The sequence below is a fragment of the Sus scrofa genome, chromosome 1 (assembly GCF_054392235.1).
Source record: "Sus scrofa isolate SSC_HxYL_T2T_F1_AM1 chromosome 1, Sscrofa_HxYL_maternal_Yorkshire_Landrace_v2.0, whole genome shotgun sequence".
NCBI lineage: Eukaryota > Metazoa > Chordata > Mammalia > Artiodactyla > Suidae > Sus > Sus scrofa.
Window position 1 is genome coordinate 174,684,120 of NC_139383.1, and position 13,603 is coordinate 174,697,722.

At 37.8% G+C, this 13,603-nt stretch overlaps 1 protein-coding gene across 1 annotated transcript in view; it reads left to right on the top strand.

Moving 5' to 3' along the window:
- Positions 1–9,354, top strand: part of RAB11A (RAB11A, member RAS oncogene family) — a 29,480-nt gene extending 20,126 nt beyond the window's left edge. Inside the window, 1 exon segment of the mRNA NM_001031788.1 lies at positions 9,215–9,354. Within this exon segment, the coding sequence (NP_001026958.1) occupies positions 9,215–9,354 (140 nt within the window).
- The last annotated feature ends 4,249 nt before the right edge of the window (positions 9,355–13,603 follow it).

A 13,603-nucleotide genomic window follows, 5' to 3' on the forward strand; every position in this document is an offset into this window, starting at 1 on the left:
GTGCGTAGTGAGCATTGGAATACATGTATCTTTTCGAGTCATGGTTTTCCTTGGATAGATGCCCAGGAGTGGGATTGCTGGATCATGTGGTAATTCTATTTTTAGTTTTTTGTGGACCCTCCATACTGTTTTCCATAGTGGTTGTGCCACCTTACATTCCCACCAACAGTGTAATAGGGTTCCCTTTTCTCCAAACCCTCTCCAGCATTTATTGTTTGTAGACTTTGATGATGGCCATTCTGGCTGGTGCAAGGGGGCACCTCATAGTGGTTTTGATTTGCATTTCTCTAGTAATTAGTGATGTTGAACATCTTTTCCTGTGTTTTTTTTTTTTTTTTTTTTTGCCATCTGTATATTTTGGGGAATTGTCTGTTTAAATCATTTTTTTGTTTGTTTTTTGTTTTTTTTGTCTTTTTGCCTTTTCTATGGCCACTACTGCGGCATATGGAGATTCCCAGGCTAGGGGTCTAATTGGAGCTGTAGCCACCGGCCTATGCCAGAGCCACAGCAACGCGGGATCTGAGCTGCGTCTGCAACCTGCGCCGTAGCTCACGGCAACACTGGATCCTTAACCCACTGAGCAAGGCCAGCGATCTAACCCGCGGTTTCTAGTCAGATTCATTAACCACTGCGCTACGATGGGAGCTCCCTTCTGCCTATTTTTTGATGGGGTGGTTTTTCTGTTATTGAGCTGCAGGAGGTGTTCATATATTTTGTAGATCAATCCCTGGTCAGTTGCTTCATTTGCAAATATTTTCTCCCATTCTGTGGGTTGTCTTTTTGTTTTGTTTAGAGTTTGCTTTGCTGTGCAAAAACTTTTAAGTTTAATCAGATTCCATTTGTTTGTTTTTATTTTCATTACTCTAGGAGGTGGATCTGAGAAGATATTGCTGTGGTTTATGTCAGAGAGTGTTCAGCCTGTTTTCCTCTAAGAGTTTTATAGTATCCAGTCTTACATTTAGGTCTTTAATCCATTTTGAGTTTATTTTTGTTTATGGTGTTAGGGAGTGTTCTAATTTTATTTCCATTTAGCTATCCCATTTTGCCAGCATCACTTATTGAAGGAACGGTCTTTTCTCCATTTTGTATTCTTGCCTCCTTTGTCAGAGATTAGTTGACTGTAGGTGCGAGGGTTTGTTTTTTGTTTTTTGTTTTGCTTTTTAGGGCTGCACCTGAAGCATATGGAAGTTCCCAGGCTAGGGGTTGAATCAGAGCTACAGCTGCTGGCCACAGCCACTGCCATAGCCACGTGGGATCTGAGCAATGTCTGCGATCTGCACCACCAGAGTTCATGGCAATGCCAGATCCCTGACCCACTGAGTGAAGCCAGGGATAGAACCCACATCCTTATGGATGCTAGTCGGATTCATTTCTGCTGCACCACAACAGGAACTTCTGGTGTGTGGATTTAATTCTGGGCTTTCTATCCTGTTCCACTGATCTATATTTCTGTTTTCGTGCCAGTACCATACGGTTTTGATGACAAACTTTGTAATATAGTCTGAAATCAGGGAGCCTGATTCCTCCATTTTTCTTTCTCAGTATTGCTTTGGCTCTTCTGGGTCTTTTGTACTTCCAAACAAACATTAAAAGAGTTTGTTCTAGTTACATGAACAATGCCATTGGTAATTTGATAGGGATTCCACTGAATCTGTAGGTTGCCTGGGCCATATAGTCATTTTGACAGTATTGATTCTTCCAATCCAAGAGCATGGTATATCGTTTCATCTGTGTCATTTTTGACTTCTTTCATCAGCATTTTATATAGTTTTCAGAGTACAGGTCTTTTGTCTCTTTAGGTAGGTTTATTCCTAGGTATTTTACTTTTTTTAATGTGACGGTAAATGGAATGGTTTCACTGATTTCTTTCTGATCTTTCATTGTTAGTAGAAAGAGATGCAGTCTATTTCTGTGTAGTAATTTTGTATCCTGAAGCTTAGCCAGATTCATTGATGAGCTCTAATGGTTTTCTGGTAGTCTTTAGGATTCTCTAGGTGTAGTATAATGTCATCTGCAAATAGTGATAGTTTTTCTTCTTCCTTTCCAATTTGGATTCCTTTTAATTCTTTTACTTCTCTAATTGCCTTGGCTAGGACTTCCAAAACTATGGTGGAAGCAGTGGCGAGAGCAGATCTACTTATCTTGTTCCTGATCTTAGTGGGAATTCTTTCAGCTTTTCACCATTGAGAATGATGTTAGCTGTGGGTTTGTCATATACGGCCTTTATTATGTTGAGATAGGGTTCCTCTGTGTCCACTTTCTGGAGGGTTTTTACCAGAAATGGGTGTTGTCAGAAGCTTTTTCTGTATCTTTTGAGAGGATCACATGGTTTTTCTTCTTTTGTTTATTAATGTGGTGTATCACACTGACCAGTTTGCAGATGCTGAAAAATCCTTGCATCCCTGGGACAAATCCCACTTGATCATAATGTACAGTCCTTTTAATGTATTGTTGGATTCCATTTGCTAGTATTTTGTTGAAGATTTTTGCATCTATGTTCATCAGTGACATTGGCCTGTAGTTTTCTTTTTTTGTGGTATCTTTGTCTGGTTTTGGTATCAGGGTGATGGTGGCCTCAGAATGAGTTTGGGTGTGTTCCTTTCTCTCCAATTTTTAGGAATAGTTTCAGAAGGAGAGGTGTTAACTCTTTTCTGTAAATTTTGATAGAATTTGCCTGTGAAGTCATCTGGTCGTATGCTTTTGTTTGTTGAAAGTTTTTAATCCGAGTTTCAATTTCAGTACTTGTGATTGGTTTGTTCATCTTTTCTATTTCATCTTGGTTTAGTCTTGGAAGATTGTACATCTGTCCATTTCTTCTGGGTTGTCCACTTTATTGGCATATAGTTGCTTATAGTAGTCTTTTACAATCCTTTGTAACTTTTCCTTTTTCATTTCTAATTTTATTGATTTGAGTCCTCTTTTTTTCTTCATGAGTCTGGCTAAGGGTTTATCAATTTTGTTGATCTTTTCAAAGAACCAGCTTTTAGTTTCATTGATCTTTTTTATGGTTTTCTTCTTTTCTATGTCATTTATTTCTGCTCTGATCTTTACAGTTTCTTTCCTTCTGCTAACTTTGGGTTTTGTCTGTTCTTCTTTGTGTAGTTGCTTTAGGTATAAAGTTAGATTGTGTATTTGAGCTTTTTCTTGTTTCCTGAGGTAGGCTTGTATTGCTGTAAACTTCTATCTCAGAACTGCTTTTGCTGCATCCCATAGGTTTTGGAATATCGTATCTTTGTTGTCATTTGCTTCTAGGTATTTTTTAAATTTCCTCCTTGATTTCTTCAGTGATCCATTGACTGTTGAGTAGCATGTTGTTTAGTTTCCATGTGTTTTCGGGGTTTTTTTGCAGTTTTTTTTTTTTTCTTGATTCCTGTTTGTATAGCATTGTGGTGGGAAGAAATGCTTGGTATGATGTCAATTTTCTTAAATTTACCAAAGCTTGGTTTGTTGCCCAGAATGTGATCTATCCTAGAGGATGTTCTCTGTGCACTTGAGAAGAATATGTATTCTGCTGCTTTTGGATGGAATGTTCTATCAGTATCTATTAAATATTTGTTAAGTCCATCTGGTTTGATGCATCATTTGAGACCTGTGTTTTCTTGCTGATTTTCTGTCTGGATGATCTGTCCATTGCTGTAAGTGGTGTGTTAAAGTCCCCCACTATTATTGTGTTATTGTCAATTTCTTCTTTTGAGGTTATTAGCAGTTGCCTTATATTGAGATGATCCTATGTTGGACGCATATATACAATTGTTATATCTTCTTCTTGGATTGAGCCTTTGATGGTTATGTAATGTCCTTCTTTCTCTCTTATAATATTCTTGATTTTAAGGTCTGTTTTGTCCAACTTTCTTTGGATTACTGTTTGCATGGCATATCTTCTTGCATCCTCTCACTTTCAATTTGTATGTGTCCCTAGAACTGAAGTGGGTCTCTTGAAGACAGTATATGTATGGGTCTTGTATCCAGTCAGCCAGTCTGTGTCTTTTGGTTGGGGCATTTAGTCCATTTATTTATTTATTTATGCCATTTCTTGGGCCACTCCTGCGGCACATGGAGGTTCCCAGGCTAGGGGTCTAATCAGAGCTGTAGCCGCCGGCCTATGCCAGAGCCACAGCAACACAGGATCTGAGCCGTGTCTGCGACCTACACCACAGCTCACGGCAACACGGATCGTTAACCCACTGAGCAAGGGCAGGGATGGAACCCGCAACCTCATGGTTCCTAGTCGGATTCGTTAACTATTGTGCCACGACGGGAACTCCAGTCCATTTATTTTTGAGGTAATTATTGCTACGTATGTTCTTATTGCCATTTTCCTAATTGTTTTGGATTTGTTTTTGTTGGTCGTTTTTCTTCACTTCGTATTCTCTTATCGTTTGATGACTATCTTTAGTGTTGTGCTTGGATTGCTTTTTCTTATTTGTGTGCGTATCAAGATTTTTGGTGGTGGGGGGTCTTCTTAGGGCCACACCTATAGCACATGTAGGTTCTCAGGCTAGGGGTCAAATCAGAGCTGTAGCCACTGGCCTACACCACAACCACAGCAACACCAGATCTGGGCCACGTCTGTGACCTTCACCACAGCTCACGGCAATGCCAGATCCCTGCCCCATTGAGCAAGGTCAGGGATTGAACCTACATCCTCATGGATGTTAGATTAGTTTCTGCCAAGCCACGACTGGAATTCCTGTTCCAGATTTTTGGTTTACAGTTACCATGAAGGGTTTTGTTTTGTCTTTTTAGGGCTGCACCTGAGGCATAAGGAGGTTCCCAGGCTAGGTGTCTAATTGGAGCCACAGCTGCTGGCCTATATCACAGCCACAGCAGTGGGAGATCTGAGCCATGTCTATGACCTATAGCACAGCTCACGGCAACACCAGATCCCCGACACACTGAGCGAGGTCAGGAATCGAACTGGCATCCTCATGGATCCCAGTTGCGTTTCTTAACCACTGAACCATGACAGGAACTCCCTTTTTGTCTTTTTTTTTTTTTTTTTTTTTTTTTTAATACCATGAAGTTTTGATATAGGAGTCTATAATAGATACAAGATTGTTTTAAGTTGTTGGTCTCTTAATTGCAAGAGCATCTTCAGTATCCTGCATCTGTACCCTCCTCTTCTCAGGATTTCTGGTTTCGGTAACATATTTGTGTGTGGATGATTTCCTACTTTTGCTATGTGTATGCCTTTACTGGTGAGCTTTGTCATTTGTAATATTTTTGTTTCTAGTTGTGGCCTTTTCTTTCCCACCTAGAGAAGTTCCTTTAGTATTTGTTGTAAAGCTTGTTTGGTGGTGCTGAATTCTCTTAGCTTTTGCTTGTCTGTGAAGCTTTTGATTTCTCCTTCAAATTTTAATGACAGCCTTCCTTGTTGGGTAGAGTAATCCTGGTTGGAGGTTTTTTCCTTTCATCACTTTATCATGCCGCTTCTTCTTGGCCTGCAGAGTTTCTGGTGAAAAATCAGCTGATAACCTTATTGGGGTTCCTGTATATGTTATTTGTTTCTATTCCCTAGCTGCTTTTAGTGTTTTCTTTGTCTTTAATTTTGGTCAGTTTGATTAATTTGTATCTCAGAGTGTTCCTCCTTAGGTTTATTTTATATGGTACTTATTGTGCTTCCTGGATTTGAGTGAGTGATTCCTTTCCCATGTTAGGGAAGTTTTCAGCTATTATCTCTTGAAATATTTTCTCTGGCCCTTCCTCTCTTCTCCTTCTGGCACCTCTACATTATGGATGTTGGTGCGTTTAATGCTGTGCCAGAGTTCTCAGACTGTGTTCATTTTTTTTTTTAATCTTTTTTTCTCTTTTCCACATCAGTGATTTCCACTAGTCTGTCTTCCACTTCACTTATTCATTCTTCTGCCGCCTGTATTCTTTTGGTTCCTTCTAGTGAATTTTTTATTTCAGTTGTTATATTTTGCATCTCTGCTTGCTTAATCCTTAAATCTTCAATTTCTTTGCTCAGTGTTTCTTGTAATTTATCAATCTTTGCCTCCAGTTTATTTCCAAGATCCTCAAGCATCTTTACTATCATTAGTCAAAGTCTTTTTCAGGGAGCTTGGTAATCTCCACATCACTTAGCTGTTTTTCTGGAGCTTTTTCTTGTTCCTTTATCTGAGTCAATTCTCTGCCTTTTCATTTGGTATAGATTTTTGGTGTGGTCTCCTTTTTGAAGACAATAGGGTTGTAGCCTGTCTTGCTTCTGATGTCTGCTCCCCTTGTGACTGAAGTTGGTACAGGGGCTTGCTGCAGGCTTCCTGATGGGGGCACTGGTGTCTGCCCACTGGTAGGTCTAGCTGATTTTTATCTTTCTAGTGGGTGGTGCTTTGTCTCTGGGTATAATTAGAGGCAGCTTTGCACCTGGGGGGTCTTCAGGCAGCCAGTTGCTGATGGTTGGGGCTCTGTTCCCACTCAGTTTGTTGTTTGGCTTAGGGCTTCTCAGTCCTGGTGGGCAGAGCCAGATTTTTCCAATATGGTCACCTCTAGAGGAGTCCTGGCTGATGATTATTCCTGAGACCTTTGCCTCCAATGTCCTTCCCCCACAATGAGCCATAGTCACCCCATGTTTTCCCAGGAAATCCTCCAACAACCTCAGGTAGGTCTGACGCAGATCACTGTGGAGTCTCTGCTTTGCCCTAGGACCCGGTGCACTTGAAAGCCTGTGTGCACCTTTCAAGAGTGGAGTCTCTGTTTCCCCCAGTTCTGTGGAGATCCTGCATGAAAGCCCCACTGGTCCTCAATGCCAGCTACTCTGGGGGCTCCTCCTCCCAATGCCAGAGCCCCAGGTGTGTGAACCTGATATGGGGCTCAGAGCTCTCACTCCCATGGGTGAGCCTCTGCTGTATAGTTACTTTCCAGTCTTTGGGCTGCCCACCTCGGGGCGGGGTATGGGGTATCACATAATAGCCCCTCTTACTGTCTCCATATGGCCTCCTCTTAGTCTTCTGGAGTAGGATATCTTTCTTTGATAGTTTCCAGTCTGTTTTGTTGAAGGTTGTTCAGCAGTTGGTTGTAATTTTGTTGCTTTTATGAGAGAAGGTGAGCTTTAGTCCTTCTGCTCTGCCATCTTAATCCCCTAACTTAATGTTTAAAATCACTTGTAAAGAAGTTAAAATTGGAGTTCCCATTGTGGCTCAGTGGTAACGAACTCGACTAGTATCCACGAAGACCTGGTCCCTCTCAGGGGGTTAAGTATCCAGTGTTGCCATGCACTGCAGTGTAGGTTGCAGATGTGGCTCAGATCTGGCGTGGCTGTGGCATAGGCTGGCAGCTGCAGCTCCAATTCAGCCCCTAACTTGGGAACCTCTGTATGTTGCAGGTGCGTCCCTAAAAAGAAAAATAACAGTTAAAATTTGTAGGGGGGCACATTTAATCAATTGCACTTGAGAAAGAAGTGTCATCCCAGTTTGAGTGTAGAGAGAAATCATTAAGAAAAAAGAATGAATGGTATAGTTTTATAGTAAGTTGATGGTTATCTTTATTCCTTAACAACTAGCCTAATTGAATGATTGTCTTTTTACCCTTGACCCATTCTAATCTCATCCCTTTTCCATGTAAAGAATCTAATCGAGGATTCCATGTCCTTCATATCCTGGTTTTCTTTTTTTTAAAGTTTAGTTAGTAGCTTTCCTTTATTGTAATCTAATTTTTTTCTCTTTGTGCTTCTTTACCTTTGAACCACTGTCAACTTTCTAAAATAAATTTTACACACACCCCCCCAAAAGCATAAGAAAAGGTACAGTGTTTTTGTTAGTTTACATATTCAGTTGATTATAGCTTGTCGTTCAGCTTTAGGGAAATTATTTCTTAATTTGGAGAAAATATATTAACTTAGTTAATACGCTTCTTTTTCTTTAACTTTTTATTGTGGAAAGTTTCCCCCATACCAAAAGTAGGATGGTATCATGAACTTCTGGGTAGCCATCAACAACTATCAGTTCAGAGCCAGTCTTCTTCCACTCACTCCCTCCCCCATTATTTTGAAATAAATCCCAGATATTATATCATTTCATTTGTAAAGATTCTGTGATGTAAATCTAAAACATAGAACTTAAAACCCATAAAAACAAAACCTAAAAATTAGCGGTCATTCCTTACTGTCCTCTGTTATCCAAACAGTATTAAAATTTCCTGTCTCAAATTTAAATCCAAATGATGTTCATACACTGCACTTGGTCGCTGTGTTCTTGGAGTATTTTGAAAATATGATTCCACTCTCTGTTTTTTAAATATTACAGAAATGATATAGTGAACACATATATCCTTCATCTAAAAATCTCAATTATTAACATTTTGCTGCATTTGGTTTATTTCTACATATATATAAGTATACTTTTTTCCCTTTTGCTCAATATTTGGAAGTTCAGTTGTAGATGTGGCATTTGCTACTAAATACTTGAGCATTTTATCTCTTAGGAACAAGGCATTCTCCTACATAATCGCAATACCATATATCACATCCAAGAACTCCGCGTATACAGTATTGTCTAGTGTGCAGTCCCCTCAGGGTGCACCATGGTGGGTAGAGGACGGCAGTGACTGATGGCTTGATGGTCTCAACATCTTTGTTTACTGTTCTGGCAGGCAGCATTCCTCAGCTTTATTTAATGGTAGAGAAAAAGGTTGCTGCTAAACAACTAGTTCTTAAGTGTCCTAGAAAATCAGTTGCCTGTTTTGAATAGTTATTTAATTACAATTCAACTTGAGTTCAGGAGGCACTGATAAACATTATCTTTCTCTTCTTTTCCAGGAGTCTTTTGGGATTGTGACTAATATATGAATTTGTGTTCATTCTTACATAGCCAATAGAAATACCTAATGTGTCAGATATTGCAAATTTGTTTTAATTTTTCTGTGGTACAGTGTCACTGTATGCAGTGGTTTTTTTGGTAAGGGTAGACCGAAAATACTATCAGGACTTAATTTAGATCTAAGCCCCCAAACTGTGTAATCTCTTTTAACCAAAATTAACTGGTGAACCTTTCTCTCTGAAATGGAAAACCTTCGTTTCTCTTTTTACCCTAAGGGAAATTGTTAAAATAGTGGGTTGACTCTAAATCAGTGGCTGTTTGAAAGTAAAACTTTGAGTATATGCAGTCTCTTTTCAGTTTGTTTATTTTCACGAATATAACTTCTGCCTCTTTGTGTTTTTCATATCACCTGTTGATGGCTCTGTTCACACTGAGTATTGCTGTTTCTTTTTTTTACTCAGAGATATACCGCATTGTTTCCCAGAAGCAAATGTCAGACAGACGTGAAAATGACATGTCTCCAAGCAACAATGTGGTTCCTATTCATGTTCCACCAACCACTGAAAACAAGCCAAAGGTGCAGTGCTGTCAGAACATATAAGGATTTTCTTTTCTCCCCTAGAAGAATGTGTATAGTTCAATTCCCAGGTCTGAGATTTAAATATATTTGTAATTCTTGTGGTCATTTTTGTTTTATTACTTCCTCATACTTATGAATTTTTCCATGTCTTAAGTCTTTTGATTTTAGCTTTATAAAATCATCCACTTGTCCCAAATGACTGCAGCTTTTTTTCATGCTATGGCTTCACTAGCCTTAGTTTAATAAACTGAATATTTGGATTCCTCAATTATTGTTTACTTTTCATCATGGAAGCTGTCACTGTAGGACATAATAGAACTTGATCCCTTGAAGCTTAGACCTATCGGTCTTGATTAAATCAAACTAAGAAGACTCTGGAAATAAGCTATTATTTTGCCACGGAGCAGCTTATAATTAACACACTCTTCTCTCACTTGCAGTGTGTATTTCCATGAATCTAAGAATTGCCCTATAAACATAGCAGAATTTTGAGAGCTTGAAAATTTTCCATTATTCTGGAAGTCAATTTCTAAAATGCCTTAATAGGGTTATGTAGTTTAGTAAATTTTATTTTTTAATTTTTGTAAACATCAAAGTTGACTAGAGAGGGGGGACACTTTTTTTCTGGATAAGAATTATCTTAACACAAAAGACTGATGATTTCAGTAGCAGTATGGTTGTGGGGCCATATGTTAAAACAGTACTGCCTGGCAGGCTGGGAACTGGAGAGACTGGTGGAATTCCATCCTGAGGTGCCTTTATTACAGTGATCAGGCAGCCCAAGTCATTTAACTTATCTAATTTCCCAGCAGTAGATCATGTGGCATTTTATTGCTCAGGCAATAACTGGTTTAATGCTTAGTATCTGATGGTGAAGTGTTAATTTTGTTTTAAAACTTTCCAGTAAATGAAATGCAACCTAGTTTTATCACCATATCTACCAGCAGGCATGGATAATTATTTAATTAAGGCTGATTTTTTTAGTTTTGCAGTATATTACGGAATATAGTCCAGTTAAATATCTGGTTTCAGTTTGTCTAAAGAATACAATGAGAGGTTAATTTCTGCTCAAGTGGTACCACTTAAAGGCATGTATTCTTTTAGTACGTAAGTTGAAATAGTACCTTGAATTAAATAGTACCTTGAATTTAAATAGAATGCATTTAGGCATTGTACAAACCTGAAAGTTTTCTTCCACTACATTATTGAAATCAATGGAGCAACTTGTTTCTCATTCACAAATGTGCACACTAATATTTAGTTTTATTTTCTTGTGGATAATATTAAGCACTTAACTCTGCAGTGTTCTGAAAGTTGTGTCAACTGAAGTGATACTATTCAGGATGGTGGAATATCCCCAAAATATACATGTGTGTGGGCTTGCATAGATTACTATGTTTCATAGTTAATCTTCTGTCTTTTGCGGTGCTCATGACGTGTGGGGTGCACGGAAGGCATTGCCTTGGTCAGTCATTTTAGTTTTCTTCTGTAGCCATTTTATTATTTTAGTGTATTGGTTATGAAGATACTACTCTCTATTTGTAAATCGCTACTTTGTATTTTATGCATGCTCTGTAACTTGATTTTTTTTTTAGTTATTGATTTGGAATATATTCACATTCTAATAAACAGTTATAGGGGGACTATTCTTTATGTTGTCAGATTATATTTTTCCTTTGAGTACTTTGAATGTAGCCATGGAATATTTGATTCTAATGAGTAAGAGAATAGGTCCTTTGATTCAGAGTAAACAATTGAATTGGAGGCATCATTGTGCGAATTTAGCTTTGATTATAGGCATGTAGTTCAGTTGTGCTGTTCTTGGAAAAAGCATTACCAAAAACATTAGGAAGCTAATCTCTGTACTTGGATATGTAACAGTGTCACCAGACCCAAGAAAAGGCTCCATCACTATTTTACTCAAAATTGGTAGTATATTTTTTCCAAAATTATTTAAGAGAAGGAGAAACTAGGTAGTAAGTTGAAAATGAATAAAGTAACTGAATATTTACTAAATGTAGACTTCACGTTGCTTTGGGCACGGTTAGATCTTGGGAGAATTCCAAGAAACCTTAAGTAGTAGTAGAAAATGGATTTGATTGCATTTCAATGAATGTCTTCATTCTAAATAGTATCTCGGGAGACAGACTGTCTCAAGTCTTTAAGAAACATTATGTTTTTAAACATAATGACAATTTAAGGCTCAAGGTAGTTTAGAATTATTTTGCTTTTTGACCTTGCTTTTCAGTTATTTTAATTTTGATTTTTTTTTAACCTGTTGTCCTTGAAAGGCAAATCCTTAACTTGATTTAAACTTCTATGTCATTGTTCTTAAATTCTATTTATGATTTCTTTCTAATAGTAGTTGTTACTCTGTAAGGGTAAGTTTCTTTTGCCATTGCTTTGAGCATGGTAAATTCTAATTCTAAGGAGTGCTAGCTTATGACTTACTCCAGAGGGTTCTGTAGAAAAGTTAGACTTAAGAGTTTGGATTGCCCCTCAGAGCTAGTCATATTTATTTCATCATTAGGGAAATAAACATCTTAATTTTTGTCATCAGTGATTTGTATTTAGGAAATAAAAATGCTTTTGGTGGTTCGAGTTATTGTGATAATCTTTTCCATCTAACTTTAAAAGAAAAAACTACTATTGAAACAATTTTGCCAACATCAGGGCAGAATAATTCAAAGGCTGGGTGGATAATTAAGAACTGACTCCACAATCTGTTTAGTTTCATTCAATTTATGGAAGTTGTTTTTTTTGTTTTTAAACAGAGGAGGAAAAGGGAGGTTGGTTATTTGATGTTTCATAAACATCATAAGCCTGAAAAAATCAAAACAAAATATGAATTGTGCATAAAAATATCCATTCCTTCTGTGGGAAAATAGTGAACAAAGACCATGGCAGGACCTTCTTTCACCACAACATTTACTGAGTTAGCATAACGGACTGCTGCTGAAGAAGACTGATTTTTGTTCTGGTTGGAACAGTGTTGGCGCTGCTGCCCTTCCTGGGATTTAAGGGTCACCTTTTCCACTCAACTCTACAATATGCCAAATAAACTGGAGATGTCATTCTAATATTTTAAAGAATAGTTTTGTTTTCCAAATTATAAGAGGCTGATGGTAACACTAATGTAATACAAAATGCTAATTCATTAGAATTTATGTAAGGGAGACCATTAGGAATAAGCTGAGAGAATTTTAATTGAAATTTCCATTTTCCTAAAAACGGAATTAGAGGATAGAGAAATATTTGAAAGGAAGTTGATGCTGGGCATATATTATAAAGCATGCTGAATTCTGACTTAAAAGATTGAAAATGGCAGGTATAATAGAGCACTGGACTGGGTGACAGAAACTTGGCTTCTAGTCACAGCTCTTGTAATCATTTTATCTCTGAGCCTCACTGTCTTCCAGTTAATAATGGGACTGGATTAGATCATTTCTGGGGTTTATTCCAGCTTTAATTCAGTAATTCTATGAATGAACACTTCTTCAGGTACTAGAGCCAAATTATTATACATTCTAATTAAAATTTAGTAGTTAGGTAAAAATCAGGTGTATGCTTTGCAAGATGTATTTGGTCTTGATTAAAATGCTATCTTTATTTCCATGTTAATGCCATTAAATAAGATGAAAGCTTTCAGAACATTTGCAAAATGACTGTTGATTTTGACAATATGCATCAAAATACCATATGTATGTACTAAGGGGGAAGGAGCACTAAGGGGCTGCTATGTCAACTGTGAGCTTGGGGATTGCTTGTTTTTTTGACTTTTACTATTAAAAGAAAATTCTGCTGGCTTTTAATATATACCTTAAAATGTATTCATGTCTAGGAGAGACAACTTTTAAAAACTTGTTTTTTTCCTGCCACACCTGTGGCATATGCAAGTTTCTGGGCCAGGGATAGAATCCGAGCTGCAGCTGAGACCTATGCTACAGCGGTGGCAACGCTGGTTCCTTAACCCATTGTGCCGGGCTGGGGGTCAAACCTGCACTGTTGCAGAGACAATGATGGATCCTTAAACCTGCTGCACTACAGCAGGGACTCCAAAAACATTTTATTTTTAAATTTTTTTTTTTTTTTTTAAATCTCTAAGAGGAATGTACAGTAAGGTAGATCAGTCTCTGGACTGATTTCACCAGTAGAACCAATGATTAAATCCAAGTCTGTAAGTTTATGTGTATACAATATAAATGGCATTGTTTGGCTAAATATGGTAATCTAATTATTTGTAAACATTTGACCTGAATTATTTAACATT